The following is a 27,403-nucleotide window of genomic DNA, read 5'->3' as shown; positions in this document are numbered from 1 at the left end:
CTTTGTGTTTTCCATTTACAGCACAGCGTAGGTGGCGTGTCAAGCACCTGGCACAGCGCCTACCGCAGGTGAGACCTGTCTGCACGGCACGGCAGCCCACCGAGGGGGGACAACAGCGACGAATTCAGCCCTTTCCCTGAGTTACTTGCTTTTTGAATTCTTCACTTTTTATCAAAGCAATAACATGCATAGTTAACCGCCACTCTAACCATTTCTAACAAAAAATCTCCCCATTCTGTTCTCTCACTGTTTTGCTCCTTCAGCGAAGTTGTTTTTGGAAAAATCATTACCTCGTACCTGTATCTTCAATTCAAATTTAACACCACAGGATTCTCTCTTATTCATATCTTCTCTGCACACACAGTAAGATTCTGTTTCCAATTTAAATAGTAAGTAACAAATGAACACCAACATCGCACACAATTCGAAAGTAATAAACCAAGTTTCTCCCCCTTTCCTGGGTCCTTACAGCCGTCCAGCCCGTCCCCTCCCTCGGGGCTGCCACCCCCTTCAGTGTCTCGGGCCTTCCTCCCGGGAGCGACGCCACCCACAGGCCCTGTGCCCTCCGCCGCGTCGCCCCGACTGGCTTTCCCACGCAGTTATCCCGCTGAGTTCACGCCATGCCCACAGATTGTAACTGTGTCATAGATGCAACACCGCACAGGATTCCGTGATGAGGTTTAACAGCCTCCTGCGCTGCTTCCAATCTTCTGATGTTTCCAACAAGGCACCCATGCGCACTGGGTCGCAGGATGTTTGACAGTGCCTCTGGAGGCACCTCCCACTTCCATCCCCACCCGCCGTGCAGGGCTGTTCCTCTTTCTTAACATCCTTCTAACACAGAGCATTACATTTCCTCCATCTTTTCCAATCTAACAAGTGAAAAGTATTTTACTATAGTTTTATTTGCAATTTTCTAATTTTCTAAATTACATGTCATAAATGAGGTCAAATATGTCTATTAACTGTATTTTTATCCTTTGCCATTTCCTAATGATTTTTTCTTTACCGACTATCTTTATATGTTAATGGTATTAGTTCATTTTCCAAATGTATCTCATGTGAACTTCACACATTTAAAGATCTTTGGCAATAAAACTGCATTGATTAGTATTTCTTCATTATATTAAATCAGATACAGTATTACCAACAGTTCTGACAAATATGAAAAGCAGAAGTTAATGTGATTATTTGATTTCAGAACAAATAGAATACATGAGCAGAAGACTTGTAAATGAAATACAACTCTGCCCTGGCTGGTGTGGCTCCGTGGCTTGAGCGCTGGCCGGCAAGCCAAAAGGCTGCGTGTTCAATTCCCCATCAGGGCACAGGCCTGGGCTGTGGGCCAGGCCCCCGGCTGGGGCATGCGAGAGGCAACCGATCAATGTTTTTGTCTCACATCAATGTTTCTTTCCCTCTTTCTCCCTCCCTTCCCCTCTAAAAACAAAAATACATAAAATCTTTTTAAAACAAATACAACTTTGTATTTATATTTAGTGTATTGTCTACCTGATCATATGAAATGGTATCATACTTTTTTGTCTTTTTTTAATTTAATCTTTATTGTATTCTTTTCCCACCACCATCGGGCCCCCTCACACGCCCCTGCCCTCAGCCATCGCCCACGCTGCTGTCCAAGGGCCCTTCCCCCTTCCGCCCCCAGCCCCCCTCCGCCTGCTGCCTGCGCCCTGCAGCTGTCAGCCTGCTCCCCCACCTCTGAGTCTGTCCCTGTTTTCCTTGCGAGTCCAGTTTGTTCCTTAGATTCCACCTCTGAGTGGGATCATATGGTATTTGTCTTTCTCCTTCTGGCTTTTTCACTTAGCATAACTTTCTTCAGGCCCATCCTTACGGTAACACATTTTAAATGTTACCTGAATAGCACTATATCAGATTAAAATACACACAAACACACATTTCATTTACTCTTAGTATAAGAAGTTTGTGACTCATCACCTTAACTATAGATGGGTCGAACCATGACTCTCTGGTTCTGGCAACACCGTGAGGCTGAGCAGACTTTCCTTTCTCCTAAAAATAATCAAAATGCTAAACAGAAATAGATAAAAGAAAAAATATAGTGGAACACCAAAGGGAAAAGGAAGGTATTCAGGTGTAGGAAAATCTAACAAAGAACTAAAAGTGAAAGTTTAGAAGACAACTGACAGCGGTGGGAAGGGAGTAGGGACCCTAAAACAACTCTGTCCCCCGGCACTGTGACGTAGCCAGAAAGCTATTTCCTGGGCTTCTTGGGGGGGGAGTTTGAAAGGAGGGAGGAGGGGACATAGTGTCCCATGAAAAACTAAAACCCATGTTCTGTGCAGGTGCTATTCAAAAAATTCTTAATTGATTTGAGAGAGAGAGAGAGAGAGGAACCGGGAGGGGAGGGAGCCAGAGAAACATTAATGTGAGAATCACTGATCAGCCGCCTTCCATACACACCCCGACTGGGGATCCAACGTGCAACCTTTTTGGTGTACAGAACGATGCCCCCACCAGCTGAGCCACCCGGCCAGAGCCAGTACTAGTCAAATTTTTTTTTTGATACAGGATGTGTAAAACCACAAGCTGAAATGTGTTTAAAAATGGGCCCTGGCTGGTGTGGCTCAGTGGATTGAGTGCCAGCCTGCAAACCAAAGGGTCACTGGTTTGATTCCCAGTCAGGGCACGTGCCTGGGTTGTGGGCCAGGTCCCCAGTAGGGGGCACGCGAGAGGCAACCACACATTGATGTTTCTCTCCCTCTTTCTCCATCCCGTCCCCTCCCTCAAAAAATAAATAAAATCTTAAAAAGCGGGGGGGGGGGGAGGGCGGGCAAAGCTTACTGTGCCCTGCAGAAACAAATAATCAAAACCACTATGTAGCCCTGGCCAGGAAGCTTGGCTGGTTAGAGTGTCATTCTGATACACCAAGGTTGCAGGTTCAATCCCCAGTCAAGCACATGCAAGCATCAGCCAATGAATACATGGATGGGTGAAACAATAAATTGATGTCTCTCTCTCTCTCTCCTCCCATTCCTCTGTCTCTAAAATCAATCAATAATTTTTTTTAAACCCACTATGTAAAGACACTTCCACAATCCAAGGCACACACAATTCCATAGAAAAAAGCTACATTCGTATTTTAAAAACAACAGAACTACTCAAGGGGCATATTTACCATAATGAGGTATCAACAGATGGTTAGAACCCAAGAACTTAACAAATGAAAACAATATGTAATAAAACATAAAAGATGTTGAAAATGACTAAAAAATCTTTTCCAGATATATACATGTTTTAATATTTATGGGTTAAATAGATGATGTGCAGGGCTGGCTTCAAAACAAAGGCGGGGTGTGTATTCAGGGAGGGGGCGGAGTATAAAAGAACAGAGTCCATAACGGCTGGGTGATGGGTCCGTGGGGGAGGTGGTTACAATATTCTCTTTATATTTGTATAAATTTGAATTTTGGTTATTTCTTTATTAAAATAACCAGAGATTTTTAAAAAAAGGAAGCAGAAGCCAGAAAAAAGACCAGAATACAACAAATTACGAAAAGACAGCTTGAAGGTATGGGAAGAGGGAGAAGGGCTTTGATAATTTTAAAAAACAGAGGAGAAAAGTAGTAAAACAGAGGCAAATTTTTAAAAATGACTTGGAAACACAACAAACTAACAAGATAGAAAAAACGTGGGTAAGTCAAAAGATGGAGGTAGAAAGAAACGTCTAAGATACATCGTCTAAGATATTATGCAATAGGAATTCCAGAGGAGAATCGAAAGAATGAGGAAGAGATGTTATTCAGAGATAATGGCTGAGACTCTCACAGTAATAGTATAAAGGTGGTAATTTTTGTAGTATAAAAGCACATTAAATCCCAAAGAAGATGAAATAAAAGCACATTCACACCTAGACCATTGTGGTACAAGTGCAGAACAGCAAAGAGAAGAAAATTCTTAAAAGTACCAGAGAAATGACATGTTACCTATAAAGGAAGAAACAATATGACTGACAGCTGCTTTTTCATCAGAAATCAATCAAGTATTTTCAAAGTGCTGAAAAAACAACTCCCAATCAGAATTCAATAACCAATTAAAAGTACCATATAAAGGCAGGTACAAAATAAAGACATTTCCATACAAACACAGAAGTTTCCAGACTTTTACTGAAAGAAACTCTTTAGAGTGGGAAGGAAAAAGAAATGGAATAAAAAGGAAGTCACCAATTAGAATAATTACAGCAACTAAAATATCAAGTAACTGAAAAACTCCTGGTCATAAACTGTGAAGTTTCCACTCTCTCAGAACTAGCAGCAGAGAATCCTTACAAGATGCTGAATAACAATACGCACAGCACCCTGTGTTCACAGGAGATTGTTTCAAGTTCTTTTGTGTTAGTTACGTGCAAAGGATTGATTTGGTTCTTAATGGGTACCTGCCCCCCAACCTTTTAGAGGATTATCTAAAATTAAGGACAGTTATTTTTTTCTTTAATCAAGTAAGTGCCTTTAAGGCTACCTACTATTCCTAAAATTTGACAACTATGGTAATCTGCTACCAGGAGAAAATTTTTCATTAGAACAATCAAGGATCTCAAACACCTCAATAGCCCACTATCCATTTTCAGATAACTGACAAGATGTAGGTTCATGTGCGATTCTGTTGGCAACACGTTAACCAACGGTGTACATGAGAATGACTCACAAAGCTGCCCCAAACCTAGCAGGGCAATCTACTTTCACAGCTCCGTGCCTGTTTATCCATCAGCACAACAGAACCGATGACGACGCGGACGTCGCGGGGTGCTCGGAAGACCAGCGAGCCACCAGGAGCTGCTCGGACGCTGCGCAGGGACACTGCTCAGCGAGGCCTGGGAGCCTCAGTCTCCACGCCCTGCCGCCCTGCCGCCTCGCCGCCCCGCCGCCCCGCGCGCGCTTGCTCAAGGACAGACCTAGAGCTCACACACACCCCTCCCCGCCCTGCCCCGCTGAGCAGGCCATCAAGTAGGAAACTTATTTTAAAAACATTAGTTTTGCCTTCCTAACACAATCTACTCTTGATCCCCCCTGGCCCCCACTCAATTTCCTGCCTTCAGAGAAGCCCTCCGTGCCAACTTAGCCTCACGCCCCTGGCCTCCCGCATTTAGCACCCCCGCGGCCCTGGATGGCATTTTCTCCACGCCAAGACTTTGGAAAACCACTCAGACCAGTAAGCCCAGAGGCTGTGGGAACACGCACGTCCACCTTCTCATCCGTAAGCCACTGAAGGAAAAGGCTGCCTACCGCCAACACTGGACAGCGGTCCCGCCGCCCAGGCCCCTCAGCGGGCCGTGTGACTCCCCCCGCACCCCCATTCCCCCCCCCCGCCTCCCACCAGCACCGCTGTCACCCCGCACTGAGTCTACCGGTCACAGTGTTTTGATCTAACTTCCCATTCCTACTCCTACTACCTGGCTAAATGTATCGTTTCACCTCGACTAGTCCAACAACTTAAGTAATTCGACCAGGTTTTCGGGTCCTTGTTTCTCTAATCCATTTTATGCTCTGTTGCCAATTAACCTTAAATTCCATTCGAGGAATGTTAATCCCCTGCTCAAAAATCCCAATGGCCTGTCAAAGAAAAACCCTAAAGCCCACCGCCACTCCCGGGCCCTCCAGGACCAGCCTGCAACCTACGGTGAGTGGCAGAGAGCAGCCCCTTAGCCGTCAGCGCCGCAGGGGGAGGCTGGAGAAAGCCCTTTCCCAGCACCGCACCAAGCGGGAGCGGGGAAGCACCGTCGTGGCTGGCTGACACCCAACCTCATTTCTGTCATTACTGTTCCTTTGCCAGCAGCAGAGCACGGAGGACAACAAGGTTCCCCCGAGTACTTAAAGGGGCACTCCAGGAAGCAAAGCACAGCGTTTCCGATGGTAGACGATGGTTACTGGTGGGAGCACAGCAGGTCTTGGGGGTGGGGGTAGGGAAAAGGCAAGCGCTGCAAGCGTCTCCGGCCCCACGAGGAGAAGCGGGCTCGCAGGCCCCCGAACGTCTCCCTGCACGGAGGCTCTAAGACCGTCAGACCACTGCCTCTGCCTGTGACACAGAGCGACCCTCTAGATGCTCATTTGCCCACAAGCAATACACACAGGCAGACCATGCCTCTCTGCCCAGTTTGCAGCTCTTTAAGTTCCCCTCGCAGTGGGCCAACAAATCAGATGGAGGCCCCCACGGTCCGGGGGACAAACCCTCACCTCTGAGCGCGCACGGCCATGCGATCCCTGTGGCCCCACACACGCGCATGTCTTCCTGATCTCGACTTGAGGGCGAAGGACCCCCGAACGCATTAAAGGGCCTCCCCACCTCCAGTTTCCAGGTATTAAAGTTCATACAACTCGGAGCATTTGTGAATGTGACCATGCCTTCCTGCGAGAAAGGGTTAGTTAACATCAGGATTTACACAGACTAAAACCCATGTTTTATAAAAAGTCTTCGAACTTTTCAGATATAATTCTAAAAGTAACAGAAGACCTAAAACCCAACACTGGCTGGAATATCTGTCAAATTAATAAGCTGAAATTAATATGAATCCATGTGTCACGATGAACTGTCATCACGGTCAGAAATTAAAACACGTCCCTCGGACAGAAGGTATGAACCACTGTAGTTACAGCGGAAGTAACAATAAGCCAGAGCAGTCCACTCAGTCAAGTGGTTAAGTACTTTTGTGGCGAAAGAAAACAAGGAGCTAAAAACCAGAGGATGATGGGACAACAGGGAAGGGGCGGAAACAGGCGCAGAGCGCCCAAGGCTCTCCATAAAGAGAAAAAGCTTAGTCTAGCGTCCGTCCTGCCCAAAATAGTTCTCAACTCTTCTTCCTGATCCCTAAGGTCTCCAGCCACCACCATCCCTCGGCCGAGGTAAAATGAGGACCAACGTGCAGCATGGCTATCAGCATCAACCATGGCCCAGGGGCGCTTTATAGGGGCTAGGACAGCGCTGTTGTGAGCACAGTGCGCCGCCTCCTCCCCTAAACAATCATACTTGAACTCCAAAACAATAAAGCTGCTCTTGGATGAGAACGTTCATCCTGTCTTTCAACTCAGCTACAGCCATCCCGACCTCAGCGGGAAAGGCCCGGAACAGCGCAAACGGCAGCCTCGGACAAGTGACGGAGCGTGAATGAGCTGCGATCTACCGATGCTGAAGACACTCGCGATCTCTGTCCTGGACTTCGCCCCGGCAGCTGAGCCGTTTCCAGGTGTTACGAGAAACAAAGGTAAAGTTCAGTCCTTCGTCTCTGACCTTCATCTGCATTCCCGTATCTCAGCCACTGAATAGCGGGTAGCCACAATGGCAATACAGAAATGTTACCCACCTGCTCAAAGATTCCCAACCCTCCAGCCAAGATTCACAGGTTTGGAAGGACACTTTAATACATCCACCGTGACACTTAATACTACTTTCTAAATCTGTCAATCTGCATCAGAAACAAGTACACATACACCACCATCATTTAGCAACACAGACCCATCAGTACTAACAAAAGAATCAAGGCAAATATCAACCTCTATTCTTCCTTTCCCGTAGAGAACTTGGAACTTAACTAGTCTCCAGAAACGTCTTGAGCCACTGATTTGTGAAGGAAGAGACAAATGCTAGTGGGAAAACAAGTTTTTAAAACTATTTACTTCTTTGATTTTAGAGAGAGAGAGAGAAAAAACTGGGAGGGAGAGAGAAACAGCCATCTGCTGCTTCATCATTCACGCGTTCATTGGTTGATTCTCCTCTGTGCCCTGACTGGGGATCAAAAACACAAGCCTGGCGTAGGGGGACGACACTTCACACAACTGAGCGACCTGGCCAAGGTCAAGTTTTTATCATTTTTTTTTAAGGGAAAAGAAAACCCAGAACAGTAAGTCAAATCTCAGTTTGGTCATAAAGAATCCAACTAAACAGACATTCTGATACTTGATTAAAAAAAAAATGTTCTAATAATTAAAATAGGTCACAACTGCCTTGCTGGCTGAGTAAATAGGTCAAGTTTTGCTATACCCTAGAGACTCTAGTAAAAATAGATAACAGCTTATAATAACAAGACATCAGTGTACTTTCATATGAGCTTTGTCTTTTATCAGTCTATGACAAACTGAATTAAGCCACTTCTACATTATAGAAATGAGGTGATTATTTACAGAGGACTCTTCCATCTGCGGCAACCCAGGCCGCATCGTTTACCTCTGCTGTGCTACACAGAGCCCTCTAGCCCAGCCTCTGGTCAGCCAGCTCTGTCACAGGGAACAAAGGAAAGGACAGGGTCAGAAAGGACTTAAGAGGCCTGGTAAGAAAATTACTGCAACTTAACTTACTGGGTTACTGCTAACATTTAACTGAGCTACTGGGTGCAGCACAAAAAAAAAAAAAAAAAAAACCTTGAAAAATAAAGTACTGCTTAATAGTTCGTAGAAGAAAAATATTAAAACGAAGTCTTCATTGTTACATACGCTTAACAGCTTACCAACAATAGAGACCTAAATTGGGCACACTTGATTTTAGGGACAACCACAAAAGGAACTCAGGACACTGGTAAACTCCAGACAGCGCAGAGCTGGGTCTGATTAGTAGACTTGGTGAGAAAGGAAATACTACATTCTTCTATGGGAAGGGAATTAGAGCAATGGTTAAGAAAATACGCAACACAGGAGAAAACCCGAGGTGCTCCCGGGTGGCTGAGGGCGCAGAGACAGAGCCATGAGAAAGGGGCTGAGACAAAGGCCGGAAGGCCTCCAAGTCCCACTACGGAACTTGGACTCCATCTAATCTGGTAATGATTGTGTTTTTTTTAAAATTTTACTTACTGATTTGATAGGAAGACAGAAAGAGAGAAACAAGCATCATCGATTTGCTCTTCTACTCACTGATGCATTCACTGGTTGCTTCTTGCACATGCCCTGGTCAGGGGTGGTACCTGCAACCTGGCGTATGTGGGCACCGCTCTAGCCAACCGCGCTACCCTGCCCGGCCAGGGCGGCTGTAAAATCTTAAAAAGCATCATCATCTCCTCCCCTATGTCTTTTAAAGGACAAAGTGAACCGCTCTAGGGGAAGAGCAAGGCCCAACTCTGCCCACCCCCACACAGGACAGGACTCACAGAGAAGAATGGCCTTGGAAGGCTGGGCCTACAGAAGGCGGCTCCACAGCAAGAGGCAGTGGGCGCCGCGAGCGCGCTCTTCCTGAACAGCTGGATTCACGCTCCCAGCTGACCGGCAGAGTCACTGAGCAAATCAGCCTGCGTCGGTTGCCTTACAGGTACACACGTCTCATCGACCCATAGCTGCACATTACACTGTGCAAGGAAACGGATCGGAGTGTAGTAATAAGCTGTAATTTGTGACTGACTATGAAGTGAGTGCGGTGACACCTAAATTGTATCTTGTAGGATAGGTGTGATTTCAACATTTAGACAAGGGAGATGGAAGGCTTTACAGATGAGAAAGCAGTGAGAAGTGGGATGGGAGCAAAATACGGGAGGGTCTGAGTGAACCATCTGGCTGAAGCGCAAAGAATGGGGTAATCACAAGTGTTCCTTAACTGGATTTTTTTTTGTAATCCTCACCGAGGATATATATTTATTGATTTTAAAGAGAGGAAAGGGGGGGGGGATTCAATCAGTTAGGTGACTCCACCTGTACACGCCCTGATGGATGACCGAACCTGCAACCTCTGGTGCACAGGACAACACCTGACCAACTAAGCGACCCGGCCAGGGCCGTAAGTGAACTTCTATGCCAAATCACTTTGGATTATTTTCTCCGTAAGTGGTGAATTTCAGATCAAGAATACTTTTTATCTGGGATGAGTGGATAGCCACATGAAAAGAATTAGGGCCAGACCTCTTCCTCACACCATATGTAAAAATTAACTCAGAATGAACCAAAAACCATAATCTAAGAGCTAAGACAATAAAACTCCACTGAAAGCATAAGGGTCAATTTTCAAGACCTTGAATCAGGCAATGGTTCTTTAGACTCTTCAATGAGAGCACAAGCAATCTAAAGAAAAAAATTGGACTTCATCAAAATCAAAAACTTTAAATATCTTGGCAGGTGTGGGAAAGGAGAGGAAATAAAAATGTCTGTGGGACCATGGGTACGACAGCACCCCCTTATCTACAGTTTCGCTTCCCTTGGTTTCAGCTCCCCACAGCCAACTGCAGTCCAAAGCTATTACACGCAAAACTGCAGAAACAGAACTCGTAAGTTTTAAACGGCAGGCTCCTTTGAGTGCTGCAGTGACATCTCGTGCCATATCACTCTGTCCTGCCCAGGGTGTCGGTCACCCCAACCGCCCCCGTGCCCGCTTCTCCACCCTGATAAGCTCCCTGCCTGCCAGCCCGTGAGCGGCCGTCTCGGCCATCAGGCTGCCTGTCCTGCGACTGCGGGGCCTGTGTTGGGCCGCTCTTGCTGCACTCAGTCATGGCCCGAAAGCACAGGGGCAGCGGCGCTGGCCATCTGGATATGCCAGAGAGAGGCCGTGAAGGGCTTCCAGGAAGTGAAAAGGTGTATGTGTAGGACAAACACAGCAGACAAAGGGCGAGGTGCCACCCACGATTTCAGGCGTCCACTGGAGGTCTTGGAACATATCCCCTGTGGATGCGGGTACTACTGTAGTTTGATGACGTCAAATCAATGGATACCATTTCCTATTTCAAATGTCAGTCCCTGGATATTTAAATAGTTTTATAAATATAGTATAAGCTAAATTACATAAAAATTAACTTGCATAAAGCGAAAGTGTTACTGGAATATTTAGTACTTCCAAAATCTAACTTTCCCACATCACCAAGAGCCAACTACCTGCTCTCTGCGCTCAGGCTCCAAATAATCCAGCGGATTTTCTGACTGGAGGGTGCATGACCCTGCACTGCCACCTTTCTGCCACCGCACTGGGCCCTCAGGATCCTGAGAAGGGAACACAAGCACTAGGGCCCAAAGAGGACACTCACTGCCCAGTAGCTGGCAAAACAGCACTGGGCTGGACAGCCGGGACACCGCCCACACACGTCCTGCTGCAGGGGTCTAAAACCGCACTTTTTTCAAAGAGCAAACCTTTTCTGAGCTGTGTTCAGCCATGTCTGTGCTACGATGAGCAACACAAGAGGGGAAACGGCAGCGCTCACTCTAGATGAGCAACACCGGTCACTTGGGTAGCGGAGAGTCTGACCCGGCAATCAGCCCCGTTCTGGTGTTAGCACACGTCTGCACCCCTTCTCGCTTATTTCCCACAATGCCCCCCGGAAACAAACAGCAATCTAAGGCTGTCCTCTAAGAAAGCACTGACATTCAATTTACAGAGGCCCCTCGGAGCCACAGGCTCGCCACCTGCACCACGTCCCTCCACTTCTCCAAGTAAAGCCTGCGGCAGACATCCAGAGGAAAGGACGTTCAGAGTCAACACTAGCGAACGAGGGGCATTAGTAACAATACGTACGTAGTACGCACAGCCAAATCCAGCTGGTGCGAACCGCCCAGGTGACAAATAAATCAAGGAGTGCTGCTCATCTGGACGGAGACAATGTGCACGCAGAGTCAAGATCTAAGTGAAAGACAGGTCTCACTGAGGTGGCTCCCGGAAAGCTATGGGACTTGCAAACCCCAGTGCCAACAGCTCCAAAAGATCCGTGTCTACTTATTTCACGCGTGCCACCTCTGCGAGGGTTCAGGCTGGGCCCAGGGGAGTGAAGAGACAGCATGTCGACCTGGCGTCGCCACTCTCAGCATAAGGAAGCAGAAGCCATTCCAACACACCAACTTCTGTCGTGGTTCAGGAATTAACAGGGACTCTTTACTACCCGCTGTCTAAAATCAACTTTATTCTTTACTCTCAAGTCTGTTTTCTGGTCTCCAAACCTACATTCCTCGAACACTTCGGGAGCTGAAGGGACAGGGCAATGAGAAGGGAGGGGAGGGTTCTCAGGTCTCAGCGTCACCATCACCGCATAAGGCCAGCGACCCAGGAGCTGCTCCCCCACCCGCCGCAGAGCGAGCAAGCCTCCAGGCAGGACTCCCCTCGGGAGGGCGGCAGCTGTCAGAGCACGGCCTGGGCCTTCCAGGGGCCGCCCCCACCCCTTTGTGGTGCCTGACTGGGGCACAAAGTCACACCATTTTCACAATATTATGGTGCTATTTGCTTTTTCATTGTCATTCTCTCCTAAACAGTTTCCCAGAAGCTACAGAGACGTGATACCTCAACAGATGAAATGTAAAGCAATACCACTATCCAATTTCAATTTTGTTTAAATTTTTTTTAATTTTAATTTTAAATGTTATTAAGCCCTGGACGGGAAGCTCAGTTGGTTAGAGTATAGTCCCCATGTGCCAAGGCTGCAGAGTTTGATGCGCAGTCAGGGCACATACGGGGGGTGGAGGGGCGGCCCCTGAAGCAGGTTTACAGCTCTGAGTACATAAAATAGTTTATTCTTGTATCATTATTTACTATTGCACTATTTTCCTTACCAAAAACTGTAAACCTACTTTTGCCCGACCCTGTACAAGAATCAACCAACGAGTGCATAAATAAGTAGCCCAACAAATCGATGTTTCTCTACCCAAAATCAATTTAAAAAAATGTTCTTATTCCATTTATACAAGGCATCTAATGGTCACATTCCGAGGCAGTAAGTATAACTGCGGGTGCCAGGAGGGAAGTGCGGGGGTTGGTGTTTGAAGGACACAGGGTTTCAGCGGGGGAAGGAGAAAGGCCCTTCGCTGGCTGGCGGTGACCGTGGCACAGCACTGAGAACGTGCTCGGTGCCACAGCACTGTGTGCTTACAACGCAACCTTCACCTTCGGTGTCTTCTATCACAATTTTATTTTATTTTTTTTAAAGATTTTATTTATCTATTTCTAGAGAGAGAAGAAGGGAGGGAGAAAAGAGGAAAGGAACATGATGTGTGGTTGCCTCTCACGCGCCCCCAACTGGGGACCTGGCCCATAACCCGGACATGTGCCCTGACTGGGAATCGAACTGGCGACTCTTCTTTTGGCACATTTTTAAAAACCACATTGTTACCTTCCAACAGGTTTATTATTCTATATGCATTAGTAATTTTTCAAAATAGATTACAAAATTCTTAGTTTCTAATAATGTAAAGGCTTTCGGGTACCACAGTATTTTTAAATTTGGAATTTGCAAAGGGGTCCTGAGACCAACAACTGTGAGAACCACTGCCTGAGCGTATTGTCCATTACAAGGTTTTCCACTGGACCCTGTAACTCCATCAACCTAATCAGCATTCACCGCCAAATAAAATCAAAAGCTACGGTGCCAGTCTGTCAATCTTGTCTCTACGTGGGCAGCGCTACCCTTCTATACATTCTCCTGTCTTGAGGTCACGAAGACACAAGTTTCATGATTCTTCCTGCTACAGGCATTAAAGGCCTCCAACTGCAGCAACACGGAGCAGTGTTCCCCTAACGCGTGGCGGGCAACGATTACAGTGAACACGCACATACCCCCACCCAGATCCTACCATTAACATTTTGCCATGCTGGCATTATCACATATCCACCAATTTCTTTGTTTTTATATACACTCAAAACATAAGTACATGCGTATCAATCACTAATTAGTTTTCTTTCTTTTGAAGCCAAATTTACATACAATGAAACGCACAAATGTGAGATGCATACTTACAGAGTTTGGACAGATGCACATACACCTGCGTAACTCAAACCCACATCAACACAAAGAGCATCACAATCACTACAGAAAGCCCCGCCCCCCCACCCCTTCCCTGTCAATCCCTGCTTCCGTTCCCACAGTGGCCCCAGCTCTTCTAATTTTTCACCCACGAACTACCTTAACTTGTTCCAGAATTTCACATAAATTGAATCACTCTATGTGCATGTAAAGCTTGTTTCACATGGCATGTTTTGGAAATGCATTTATGTTCTCATGCATATCAGTCGTCCATCCCTTCTGGTTGCTGAGTAGTGCCCCATTTCTATGAATGTACCACAGTCTGTTTATTCACTTTCTTATTAATGGGTTGTTTCAAGTTTTCTGCTCTTAGAACAAAACTGCTACGTACATTCTAGCACTGATCTTTTTCTGGACCTACATTGTCATTCCTCTTGTGTAACTACATAGATGTGGAATTTCTAAGGGGAAAGATAACCTTTTAATTATGGAAAATTTCAAACACACATAAAAGAATAGTAAAATGAACTACCATTAAAACCAGCTCCAACAATATTAACTCACAGATGCTCTCACTTCATCTACACTCTGAAGCAGCGGATGTCATCACCATCATTTTGTCTTTAAACACAGCACTATGCAAATATTTTCAAATCTGGTCAAAATATCACAAAATATTCCAGAAATCTTCACTGCTAATTTACCTATAGATTAGGAGTTTAATCAAAGTAGCAATGAATGAACTATAATTTTTCTTCCATTCACATCTTATAAATGATGCCTCTCTACCATACTTGTATGTAGCAAGCCAATGATACAAAGATATTTTCCTGCCCTGATTGGTGTGGCTCAGTGGTTTGGGCATCACCCTGCAAAACCCAAAGGTTGCTGGTTCGATTCCTGGTCAGGGCATTTGCCTGGGTTGCAAGCCAGGTACCCAGCTGGGGGTATGCAAGAGGTGACCAATTGATGTTTTTCTCCCTTTTCTTCTCCCTCCCTCCCCGTCCATAAATAAATAAAATCTAAAAAGAAAAAAAATATATTTTCCACCCTGCCTCGTGTGGCTCAGTGGATTGAGTGTCCGCCTGTGAACCGAAGGGTACGCTGGGTTCCATCCCCATCCAGGGCATGTGCCTGGGTTGCAGGCCAGGTCCCCAGTAGGGGGCGTCCGAGAGGCAACCACACATTGATGTTTCTCTCCCTTTCTCCTTCCCTTCCTCTCTCTCTAAAATTAAAATCTTTTTTAAAAATAAAAATAAATTATTAAAAAAAGACATTTTCCTTTCTTACTGTGAAAAAAAGTGTCAAATATAAAAACTGATACTGAGAAATGTCATAAAGGAACATCAGTATGATCAGTAGATCTCCCAACTACCAAGCACACTGAATTAACTAATCATATGCTATGGTAGTTTATAAATGAAACTGTATACGAGGAAGGAAGGAAGGAAGGAAGGAGGGGGGGGGGGGGGGGGAGGGGGGAGGGAGGGGGGGAAGGAGGAGGAGGAAGGAAGGAAGGAAGAAAGAAAGAAAGAAAGAAAGAAAGAAAGAAAGAAAGAAAGAAAGAAAGAAAGAAAGCCTGTAACTAGCCCCTTTTGAGGAAAAAGGTAATCCTGGTTACGTCCACCACTTGGCCCCAAGGAGGTAAAATTTCAACGCTTCCAGTCACTAGGTTTTTGTCATTCCCCACCTGCCTGTACGGGAGAGCGTAAGGTCATTCCCAAAAAACAGCTGCTCATGGCCCCTTAAGTGCACACACACAGTCTTTTCAGAGGGCCATGGGGGTGGGGTTGGGCGGAGCACATCTTTTGTTTTGGAAATTTTACTTCCAAGAACTTAACCTAAGAAAATCATACCATAAAGCAATGTTGTCTACAATGGACAAAAATTGCTTACTACCTAAAGGAACATTTCAGTATAATTATGCAACATCCAAATAAACACACACTGCAGGGTTAAAAGTCGGGAACCACAGATGCCAGACTACAAATGACAGGAAGGAGAGGGGACTCGGTGCTCTTCACCCACGTTAACACCGTCTTCCAAATAGGTTTCCCTACACTTCCAGTTGAACCTTTTTTCTCTGTGCCAAGTTTTTAAAAGAGCAAAGCTCAGCGCTTTGGAGGCAGCTTTGAAAATAAAGGTGAACCATAGGGTGATAGAGCACATACACGATAGCGACAAGGATATAAAAAGTCTAGACAAAGTGTTCTGACAAGATGCCAACATGTTGTTAAGAACCCAAAGGGCAGGCATGACTGACAGTTCAGTACAACTTACTACTTTCATTTTACTTATGACCTGACCCAGAGTTTCTCAGCTGGGCACACTGACATTCGAGGTCAATTCTCTGCTGTGGGGGATCCCCCTACGTGGCATGCGACACTCGGCAGCACTCAGGCCTTGGCCACCGCCTGCAGTCGCTCGCTTGCCGTCTCCTGCGGCCCGGCCCACGTCTCCTGGGGTAAGTTCACCCTTGTTGGGAACCACCGATGCGGCCTTACACTTATATGCCTGTATGGACAATATCCCCTTCCATTTCATTCTCCAAAAAAAAAAAAAAAAAAGGTACAAAACAAAAAACAGCTCTTGGCTTCAGGGAGCTTACAATCTAAAGGAAAAAACCCCAAAGTCAAGGAGTTTTAAAATTTTACTGCAATATCCTGTATATAAGGAGGGCTTCAAAATTATAGATTTTGGCAGTTTTGTCCACCAGAGCTACCCTCCCTCCCCCTTAACTTACAAACATAATGTTATATACATCTTAAACGGTACAGATGCCTCAAAAAAGAGACTCACACTGTGCTCTTCAGTCAGCCGCCAGGTACTTAGGGACAAATGGTTTCCCTTCATTTGGAGCGAAAATGGCTGGGTCCAAATCCTTGCTATACCACTCACCAGGTTTTGGAGTGTTGACCAAGTTACTTAATTTCCTTACACCCTAGTCCCCTCAACTTTTAAATGGAAATAGTACTATCAATCTAACTTATAGGAACAAAATGAGTATACAGAAGTGCTGAAAATAGTGTTTAGTGCATAGTAAATGCTCAATAAATGCCAGTTGTTATTTTAATTACAAGCCTATAAAAGCAGGCACTATTGTCACCAATTTGTAGATGAAGAAACAGAAGCATAAGAGATCGAGACACTTGCTCTGGCCAGGTAGCTCAGGTGGTTAGAGCATCGTACCGATACACCAAGCTTGCAGGTTCAATCCCTGGTCAGGGCACATACAAGAATCAACCAATGATGCATAAACAAGTGGAACAACAATCAGCCTTTTTCTCCTTTCCTCTCTAAAATCAATAAATAAAAACGGAAGAGATCAAGAAACTCATCCACAGTCACAAACCCATAAGGTTATAGAGCAATGATTCAAAAACTGTCTTGACTCCAGAGCCCATAATTTTTCCATTACATCAATAAAATTATTAAGATTTATTAACTATCAAAAATAAAATATCAGCCCTGGCTGGTGTGGCTCAGTGGACTGAGTGCCGGCTGGCGAACCGAAGGGTCACTGGTTGGATTCCCAGTCAGGGCACATGTCCAGGTTGGTGCCCAGGTTCCCAGTAGGGGGCGTACGAGAGGCAATCAGTTGATGTTTCTCTCACATCAATGTTTTTCTCCCTCTCTTTCTCCCTTCCTCCCCTCCCTCTAAAAATAAATAAAATCTTAAAAATAACCCAAAACACTCCTTTCAGAGTTGGGAAGAAGTCAGAGCAGAGACAGAATGGCCAGGACCAGGAAATCAGAATTGGGAGAGACCCAGAAACTTTAGCTCAACTCTGTGGTTTCACCAATGACACTGGGAGACAGAGAACTTGGTAAAATCTCCTCTAATATCTCTCAGACTCTACGAACAATTGGACTGCTTCGGCCCTTTTAGTCTTTTTGCTCTTCAGATGACTCATTTGGATTTTTACCCTTTTTTCCTGCCCTTGTAATTCAGTTGCCTCTCTCAGTACAATCCTTATCAAAGCTGTCCACCACGTTCATTCTGAGTAAACAGTTCAAACAATTCCACCCCCAATCACTCCAGGAAAGGGGAAGAAGAGGCTGAGATCACGCCTATTCAGGACCAAAAGTTCACCGATCTCCACGTTTCTTTTACTCACCTCCTATAAATAACCGGTATCACCTACTTCCTCCACACCAGATTCTCCTTCCTGTTCACCAAAGGGAGAAAGCAAGCCTCCCTGCAGCATTCACGTTCAGAAACTGCGGGTTTCACTCCTCTCTTCGCCACTTTGCTAGGCCCCTTTCCATGAATTCTGGGTGCCGCCCATGCACATCACTCAAAAACCTCCAGTGTCTCCCCACCGTCGACCAGAGGAGGAAACCCCCGTGACGCTCTTCCTTAGCTCTTCTCTTCTCTTCCAGGCTTTTCTCCTGCAACAGCTCTGCCCACACTCTGCCCCAGTCCCACAGAAACCTTCTCCCCTGAACAAGGTCCCTCCGTTGCAACCCTTCCGCCTGGACTATGGACCCCCGCCCTCCCAGCCTCCTCCCCCAACGTTCACTCCAAAAACCACTCGTTGGGAAGCCTTTCCTGAGGTGTGCTTCCTTAAAACTACACAGAGCTTGTTCAAACCCATTTTATGGGAATGATGTACTATTTGTGTATTTCTCACAGTTTGTGCATTTCTCCCATGTGGTCCTTAGCTTTGTTCTTACTCATACTGCTTACTAGCACAGTGCCTTGCACATTCTAAACTCTCACATACGGTTGCCAGACTGAAGATGGCCTTTCCTAGGATTTTTTTTATCCTCACCTGAGGACACCTTTTTTATTGCTTTTAGAGAAAAAAGAAGGGAGAGGGAGAAACATGGATTGTTTGCACCCTGGACGCACCCAGACCAGGGATTGAACCCACAACCTAAGTACACATCCTGACCAGGAATCAAACCCACATCTTTTGGTTACGGGACAACGTTCCGACCAACTGAGCCACACCAGCCAGGGCCCTAAGATTTCTTTTTTTTTTTAATAGATTGGACATCAAGTCACAATTAGACTCAAGCCATTTTACCAGTAAAAAAAATAACTTATTTATGCCTCAAATTAATCAAGTCAAACTCTCTTGTTTCACTTGGCATAAAAAAAAAAAGTGTCCTAATGACAAGGGTCCTCTCATACTTAAATAATTTCTATGAAAGGTCTACTCTAATCCACCTGGTCTCGCCTTCAAGTAACTCAGCCATTAAACAAAACTCTCCTCCACTTATACCACCATAAAAACTAAAATTTACAAGAGCCACAGGTTAACACAAATATTCCTTTGGCTCAGCGTTAACTTGCTAGAGAACAGGGAAAATTCTGTGGTAACTGGGAATTACTGCAGGGTTAAGGACCAAACTGCAAAGTAAACACTGAACAGAAAGAGATTGAACTGGGCTGTGCGAACTCCCCTACAGGACCCCGAAGAGCTTCTCACCGCCACATGGAAATCTCGGACTCTCCCAGATAAGACTCCAGCTCTCGGCCGGCATCGCCATTGCTACTGAAGTCTATCATGACTTTGAAGTTGCTCTAATTCTTGAACGCAAGCAATTCAGTTCACAAAGCTTTTCTAAGTGCATCCTCTATGCCAGGCAGGACATGGGGGCTAAGATATCAATGTTTATAACGAAAGCAAATTATCTCTTAATAAAGTTTTCTGTAGCTAGTGCACACTCTGCATGGCTTTTCCTGCTCCTTTACCTGCTCCCTCCACCAGCCATGGTTCTGTTCAGAGCCCACAGTATTTATTGTACTGGAAAAGTTAAAGAAGTTTCAAAAACGACGACAACAACAAAATCTCCTGCCTCACCAGTCTGATGGGACAAGGAAGAGAGGACTGGAGAAAAAAGCAGCAGTTCCCTCTCTCTTCCCTCCGGGAAACCGCCCATGCAGCATGCTCGCCCTTTCAGGTCCACTACATAAACGACGAGGAGGAACGAACACCTCAGAAACCAGCAGACCTTCCGCCAAAGGGGCACTTGCAGAAAGGCAACTGCATACACAGTTCACGCTGTATTGGTAGAAAGGACTCCCCAGCCTTGAGACACTTCCACACACTCTAGTATAGTATGCTGACATTTATATTAAGCACTTTGATCAAAACCCCACGCAATGACAAAGCTAAAAACGTGTCTCTCACTGGAAGGGTGAATCAGCGGGGCCCCTACTCCACTCAGGAGCCGCCAGCCTCAGGTCTGGACAGTTGAAACCTGGGGAGCAGCCCCGCGACCCCACACGAACCCACACGGACCCCACAGCGGCGAGGACTTCAGTCCCGTGCGCGTTGGTGCTTCATTACGCCCTGGAATTCACCCGGATAGTCTGTTCTTTAGATTTGGTTATGCCTTTTTCACATTCACCCAACTTTCCCCCTCCCTCCTTTTTCACAGAGGAAAAGGCTCAACAGATCCCCTTACTTGAAAAGTGAAGCGTCTGTTCAGATTCTCAAAGTAAATCCCCATCCCTCCAGTTTGGGAGGGAAACCTAATACATACATCGTGTCCCATGGAACCGAAGCCTGGAGCCCTGGAACGGATTCGGGTGTTTCCAAGTTACACTGCGCGGCAGCAACCTGGGAAGAGACCTCCTCGCCCTGGAAAAGCGCCTTCTGAGTCTCCAGCGGAGGAGCACGCGAAGGAGGTCAAGGCTCCCTCCTCCAACCCTGTCCGCCGGCCGGCCGGCCCCAGCCCGTGTGTCTTCCCGTCCCGCGGGCACTCTCGGGGGGCAGCCCTCACACCCAGGGAGCCCCGGCGCCCGGCGCGGCCCCCGGCTCCCGCGGACTCACCAGCACCGTGGTGCAGATGGACCGCAGCTCCGACTCCACTTTCTCCCGGTAGTCCTTGATCAGCTGCAACTTCTTGTCCGAGGTGTCGGTTTTCTGCTCGATGCTCGAGATGACCCTCCAGGCGGACCGGCGGCCCCCGACCACGTTCTTGTAGGCCACCGAGAGCAGGTTGCGCTCCTCGTTGGACAGCTCGGCGCCCTGCTCCGTCACGGCCTTCATGCAGGTGGCCATGTCGTCGTAGCGCTCGGCCTGCTCGGCCAGCTTCGCCTTCTGGATCAGCTCTGTCTTCTCCATGGGGACGGGAGAGCAGCGAGGGCGAGCACCGAGCGGATCGGAGGAGGCGTGCGAAGCTCCGGCTGCGGGCGGCGGCGGCGGGCGCGGGCAGAGAGGCGGGGCGGCGCCGTCAGACAATGCGCCCGCCGCCCCGGCCGCCCGCCGCCGCCGCCCCTTTTGTCTGTCCCCGCACGCGCGCCCCGGTTGAATTTCCCTCCCCCGCCCACGCTCCCCGCGGGCGCCCGGGACGCCGAGGGGTTCAGGCGGAGGCGACCCGAGACGGGAGGAAGAGGAGGAGGAACGGCCGCTCCCGCGCCCGCCCGGCCCGGCCCAACATGGAAGCGGCCGTTGGCCCGCTCCTTCCCGCCGGAGCCGTCCCTAAGGAGAGCGGCGTCGAGGCCGGTAGCTGCCTGGGGCCAGCCTCGCGCCCCTCTGGGGTCCGGCCAGGCCCGAGGAGGGCCAGGGACGACCCTGGAGCTCACCTTCACGTCTCCGCGGCCGCGGCGCGAGTACCACCACTTTGATCCGCTTTGGGCTTTAGCCGAGGACCCTCCCGTCTCAGCCTACCCCGGAGCCGAGGGGCGGGACGCCAGGAGGCGGCCCCCGCTCCCACCACCCAATGACACGCCGAGGTGCCCCTGAACATCCCGCCTCCCGCAGCGCCAGTGGCCAATGAGGCCTGAGCGCGCGGAAGGGGGCAAAGGGGGCGGGGCGGGCGGGGAAGCGGAGGCTAGGAGGGTGGGTCGGCTTGGGCAAGTTCGGTTGGCCGGCAGGCTGCGGCTTTGGCCACGGGGTTTCCTCCAATTAGATCCAGGGTAAAAGGACGTCACTGTTGCCATTGCGATTCTGTTACCGACTCCCCTCATCCTCCCCGCCATCCCGGGCCCGGGTGGGTGCGGCCCGGGAACCCGAGGCTCGCACGACTTCGCTGCGATGGCCGCGGCTCCTGCCGCAGCATTGGTGCAGATGGTACATCGCATCTTTGCACTAATGCAGCTGCGGCTGCACTCGGGCCTGGCGAGGCCCGGGCTACGAGGGTGACAACAGCCGGCTGTTGAGTTGCACAAGCGCCTTTCTTTCCTCTTACCTTCCTATTCGTGACAAAGGTTTGGAGCTCACTACACTGAACCCAGCCTTAAATGACGTTACGATCGGGGCTGCGAATTAGAAAGAATCCCATCCCTATTAATGAAGAATGAGCTACTGGAGAAAGTGGCTTATGGGTGGCTTTTACATGATAAATTCAAGATTTCAGACAGGCACCTAATACTTGAAATTCCCATGTAAAATGCCCCAAAAAGTCCAGGCAGGTCTTTCTGGCAATGCCAGATACCATGATTTTCTGTAAAATGAGAACTGACATTAAAAAATGACAAAAATGAGAAAGGACAAAAAAGAAAAGCAACTGTTTTTATACTTCTTTCTGGCCTTTCCAGATTATTCATCTATGAACACACTACAATTTCTCACATCATTGTCTCTTTGTGTACACACGTTTTATTTTCTGGTATTATTTTCCAGAGGACAACTGAAAAGATCAACTTCTCCTGCTCGATGTTGACTTCTGACTGTCTCCTAGGGACCATCCTTCGCAAGAGAGAAAGACCACCCGGCACCTTTTACTAAGGGTCTTTGCCAGCACTTTCCTTTCTCTCTGACCCAGATGCTCCCCTCCAGCCGCTCGCTTCTCTCCTGACGCTTCCCCAGAGCCTTACTCCAAGGAAGGTGGCTGTCCGGGGTGTCTGGAAAGTGGCGTCTGGGTCACCGTAAGGTGAAAATCTCCATCTGGGCTCACACCGCTATTATTCCAGTTCCAGCACATCCCAGGGAGAACGGATCTCTGAAAGCCAAGGATGCCTACGCCAGTAAAGAACGCCAGATTCTCAGCGGAGAGCCCAGCAGGCCTGGAGCCTCCAGCACGGAAGACCCGGGAGTGCAGACAGATAGCAAGACGTGCTGACTTTCCAGAAACCCACAGTCCCTCCTGGCTGCCCCTCCCTGTCCTGTCTTGTAAAGGTTGCTTTGTGCTTTGAGGGACAGGAGAGGCCTGGGCTGGAAAGGGCCTGTGTGTTACTGCAGAAATGCCTTACTATGCCCTAGCATTCTAATGGAGGGCCCCACTGTTATTTCTGGACTCCCTGGGGCCGGGCCGCAGACACACGAGTGTTTATGGCCATGTGGGCTGGGGTGGAGCTGGACACCAAGAAATCCCATTGGAAAGAATTTGCATGTGGAAGGTCAGATAAAATGCTTTCTGTATGACCAATGAATTTTGAGCTTACCAGAATTAGAGACAGCTCAGGCCGGGGAGAAACGAGTGGAGATAGCTGGGGGCTGGCGACTCCTAAGCCCCCTGTCGGGGACTGAACCTCTGAGACAGGGAGGGAGGGAGGGGGCAAGCACACTAATTCTTTGTCTGAATGTCTGGGCTGTACTACTGCCATCTCCCCAGGTGACCTTGGGCAAGATTGTACTGCTGCTGCTGGTAACTCAGTCTCTAAAATATCTGCTTTCCCTCAAATATCAAATATTTATTGAACACCAACTCATATTGTCAGGATCATCTGGAATCGGGGGTGAAAACCACTTTGAAACAATGGCACATTATGAGACTGTTAAGTATTTCACGTGGGCCCAGAGGGATGAGCTCATATCTGAATTCCTCTGCACCTGAAAGAATGCGGAGAAGACGAGCTCGGGGAAGTCCCTGGGCACAGGAAGAGCTAACGTTCGTGGAGTGATTTCGTGTGTCAAACACCACGGGGAGTCTTTTGCAAGAATGTGTTAACTCATTTGATTTGCCTAATGGCACTGTGAAGTGGGGACTATTATGTCATCTCCGTTTCACAGATGGGGAAACCGCGGTGCAGGCAAGGTGAGGTATCACAGGCAGCGTCACGCAGCTCATGAGTGGCAGAGCCTGGATGTGAGCCTGTGTGCGGGGTCTCCGCACCGAAGCCCATCCACGTAACTGTCCTGCCACATCTGTGCTCAGTGCAGCACGGACGCCCAGAAAGGCTGGACTAGCCTCTGTCCTGTAGGAGTTTCATCCCAGTAAATACGAAACGTGTTGAAAGTACACATCCAATCTGGTGGGAAGAACTCAAGAGAACAGGCAGCTCACAGGAAAAGTACTGAGAAGCTATTGTTTTATTTGTTTGAGGTTCCTGTTATTTTTTTCTAAATTACTTCATGAGAAGAAGCTGCTGGAGCAGGAGGGAGCACTCGGAACTTGAAGCCCGAAGATTCCAAATCCCTGCCCTGCTATGTATTTGCAAGTTGACCTTGGACACCGCAGTCCTCTCTGGACCTCAGGTCCCTAACCTGTATGCTAATCCCGGCCTGTAAGGGGCTGTGCGGCCAGCCGTCACGCAGGAGCAAGCTGGGCCTATCGCAAGAGTTCAGTAAATACCAGTCTCCTCCTCCTTTCCCTCTGCTTGGGGTGCTGGGGAAGGCAGCGAGGGGCCCGGCGTGCGGCAGGGGGCCTGGGAGCCGTTACCACCGTCAGCGAGGGCTTACCTCCTGAGTCGTTGCTGTAATTACTTGGAGTTAATGGTCTGTAGAATGGCCAGCTTCAGTGTGCATCTCAGAATGAATGAGTCCTCCTGGCTGAGTTTGCTCTCATAAATTGTTTCAGTGGTTTATTTGCCCAGAGCACCAGGGCATCCGGGAGGAGCTTCTTGTTCTCCTGCCATATGGCCGACAGTATTTCACTGACAAATGAACGTTGGAAGGGGCCTTTCCCCGCAAATCTCCATATCACCATTCTCAAGACTTCTGTTGAGCACGCAGCTGGAGTTGCCCCATCGTCCGCTCCACCTGGGTGAGATTCTTGGAGCCAGGACAGGCGGGGAGCTCAGGGGAGTGTGGTCAGGAACACCTTCCTGCACACGCCCTGGCTTAGGCCTGGGCCCAGGCCCTTCGCGCAGTTGCCTGCAGTGGGGGAGGTTGATTCTTGCCGCCCTCCAGAGTGCTCTGTCTGTGCTCGCGGTCGCCCCACTCCCGGCCCTGCCCCACTCCCGGCCCAGCCTGCCCATCATTCCCCTGCCCTCAGGGCGTGCTCTCAGGAAAAAGTCAAGTCGAAATCAGCCCAGCATTAAAAAACAGACAAGTCTGCAAGCGATATCTCTTTTGCCACAATTCGCCTTTTGAGAGGACAGAGAGCTCTTCCATTTGAAGACTAAAATTTCCCTGGCAGAATTTCAGGCTCTCTGACCCAGCGTTTGGCCGGCCAGCCTCTTGGAGAAGGCTGCACCGCTCTGTCATCTCTGCGGCACCTGCTGTATGCAGGCCACGGAGGACTCGCTAAAAGTTTGAGTGCTTTAGGAAAGAGGGCAGGGATGAGGATGATGTTGATAAAAAGTGAAATAAAATTTTTCTAATTTTATTACACAGAAAAATGAAACAATATGTCGACATACAAAGGAGAGTAAAAAGACCCAAGAACCTGACTCTGAGAGGTGAGTGCTGGTAGGGTTTCTGTGACCTCCTTCCAGATATGTCTCCTTTCGTTTGGACACATGTAAGGGGTTTTACATGCATGTGATGTCATTCTTCATTTTGTTCAGTGTGATGATTAATTTTACGTGTCAACTTGGCTGGGCCCCAGGGCATCTAGGTATTTGATCGAACATTATTCCGGGTGTTTCTGTGAGGGTGTTTTGGGGAGAGATTAACATTTATGTTGGTGGACTTTGAGGAAGCAAGTGGTCCTCCAAAACGTGGGGGACCACATCCAACCAGCTGAAGGCCAGAAAAGAACAAGAAGACTGGCCTCCCCCCAGCAAGAGAATTCTCTAGCACATGACCTTTGGTGCTGACCTCATCGGTGACTTGAGCTCTTCCTGCGTCTATGACAGCGTCCAGACTCAAATGGAAACATCAGCATACCTGGGTCTGCAGTCCGAAGGCCCACCTTCCACATTTTGATTTACTAACTCCTTATAATATCTATCTATCTATCCATCCATCCATCCGTCCATCCGTCCGTCCATCTCCTACTCTGTTTCTCTAGAGAACCTTGACTAATACTTGAAGTGTATTTTAGGTTTGTTTCATTCAGCAAACGACATGATATCTTTTAATAGCTTTCAGTGTACGCCAACACATCAGTTTCTCCTCACTCCCTCGCCAGGCTGTGAGCTTCCTGGGGGTTAGGGTCTCCTTCTGAACCTTGTGTTCCTAGAGCCCTCTCAACAACGGGTAGGCGTTACGTCCCCACTGTACAGCTGAGTAAGCTGAAGCCCAGGAAGGCTGAACTGGTACCTGTCTACACTGGTGAGCTGAAGAGTTAAGATTCAAAACCAGGTCTGCGATTTCCACCTCCTCCTGCAACCAACAAGACTGGTACCTGCAAGGGAAGATGGAGGCTCTGGGGTTTGCTGGCCAGAATGGTGCTCAGTTACCTGAGGCTGGTGGGGAGCTAAGTTTATACCTGCCAGTGAGTCAGTGCTGATTTTATTTTCATATGAAAGCCTCTGTTTTTACTCTCAGCGTCTCTGCAAGGAGAAGATAGTTCCTCCTCCTTTGTCTGTTCCTTTTAATTCATTAAGTGTCTCCCCTGCTCCCTGGTGGGACTGTGACCTTTTAGTGGGTGGAGCTTCATCTGCCCTCGTGTCCCTGGTGACTCTGACTGGCCCATAGAGAACATTTAGTGACAGTTTTTTTGGGGCGTGAATCCAGGCCATCGAGGGGACTTTTCCAATACCAGCAACTGTGCACTTTGCTTTGTAACTGTGCGTGCTTGCTTTGTGCCCAACCACAGGCAAAACGGCTGGAACTGTCACAAACTCACAAAGGAAAGCACACGAAGCAGAGCTACCTGCTCTCCAGGGATTCCGCGCGCACAGGGTGCGTCTGCTGTGACAAGCGCACCAGGAGCCTTGAAGTTAGCATGGCAGGTCCCTGAGCAGTCAGACAAATGTCCTCAAGCTTCTGTACTCATGCGCACACACAGCGCCCCCAAAAGGGCGCCCCCAACCGCTGGCTCCGGCTCCATTTCCTGCGAGTTCATTCAGCAAAACATTTACAGGTTTATCTATCATGTGCCAGACAGTGTCCTAGGGGCTGGGAATCCACATACGCCCTGTAGCTACCTGAGCTTCAGGCTGCACTGAGGTGGGGCGCCTCGCAGGCTCGGGGAGGAGCCGGCGAGTAACCCTTTCCCTTCCGCTCTCAGTGCTCTGCTACCTGCTTCCCAAGCCCACGGGGGCCTAGAAGTGGCTGTTTGGAAAGGCGGGAGAGAATTACTCCTGGACGTCTCTCCGACATTCACCTCCTCACCAGGTGAGTCAACGTAGAGGACAGTCGGCTGACCTGGGATCCCGTCTATTTAGCAGGTCCGTGCAAGGCAATCAGTTGACAGGGTGGAGACACCAAAATGACAAGAAGCTGATGAAAATGCCCATGGGGCAGGCGTAAGTAGTGGAAAGGCACACAGCCTAGGTGCATAGCAGGGAGGCTTAGTCATCGCAAGATGTTCACTCTCTTCTCTTTTTGCTGTTATTGAAGCAGTCACTTAAATACTATATACATATATATATATAAACACACATATTTTCTTAATCTCCAGACTGTTGGGATTTTTTTAAAGTGTTAATACATAAAGCAACAAGTCTTCAAACTTCTCCCCCCAAATGACTCATCTGCAGACAACTGAGGACAGCTGAATGGAGGCGTGAGCAACAGA

At 48.2% G+C, this 27,403-nt stretch overlaps 1 protein-coding gene across 1 annotated transcript in view; it reads right to left on the bottom strand.

Moving 5' to 3' along the window:
- The window catches only part of YWHAQ (tyrosine 3-monooxygenase/tryptophan 5-monooxygenase activation protein theta), a 31,937-nt gene extending 10,648 nt beyond the window's left edge, over positions 1–21,289 (bottom strand). The window contains exons 1-2 of the mRNA XM_054569798.1: positions 21,198–21,289; positions 20,443–20,798 (exon numbers count right to left, since the gene is read on the bottom strand). Of these exons, the coding sequence (XP_054425773.1) occupies positions 20,443–20,736 (294 nt within the window). The 5' untranslated portion in view covers positions 20,737–20,798; positions 21,198–21,289. The remainder of the gene's footprint in view (positions 1–20,442; positions 20,799–21,197) is intronic.
- Between the last annotated feature and the right edge of the window lie 6,114 nt (positions 21,290–27,403).

Source organism: Pteronotus mesoamericanus, unplaced genomic scaffold, assembly GCF_021234165.1.
Source record: "Pteronotus mesoamericanus isolate MK-2021 breed Mesoamerican mustached bat unplaced genomic scaffold, CSHL_Meso_final contig_101, whole genome shotgun sequence".
Classification (NCBI taxonomy): domain Eukaryota; kingdom Metazoa; phylum Chordata; class Mammalia; order Chiroptera; family Mormoopidae; genus Pteronotus; species Pteronotus mesoamericanus.
This window is presented reverse-complemented; position numbering and strand designations above follow the sequence as displayed.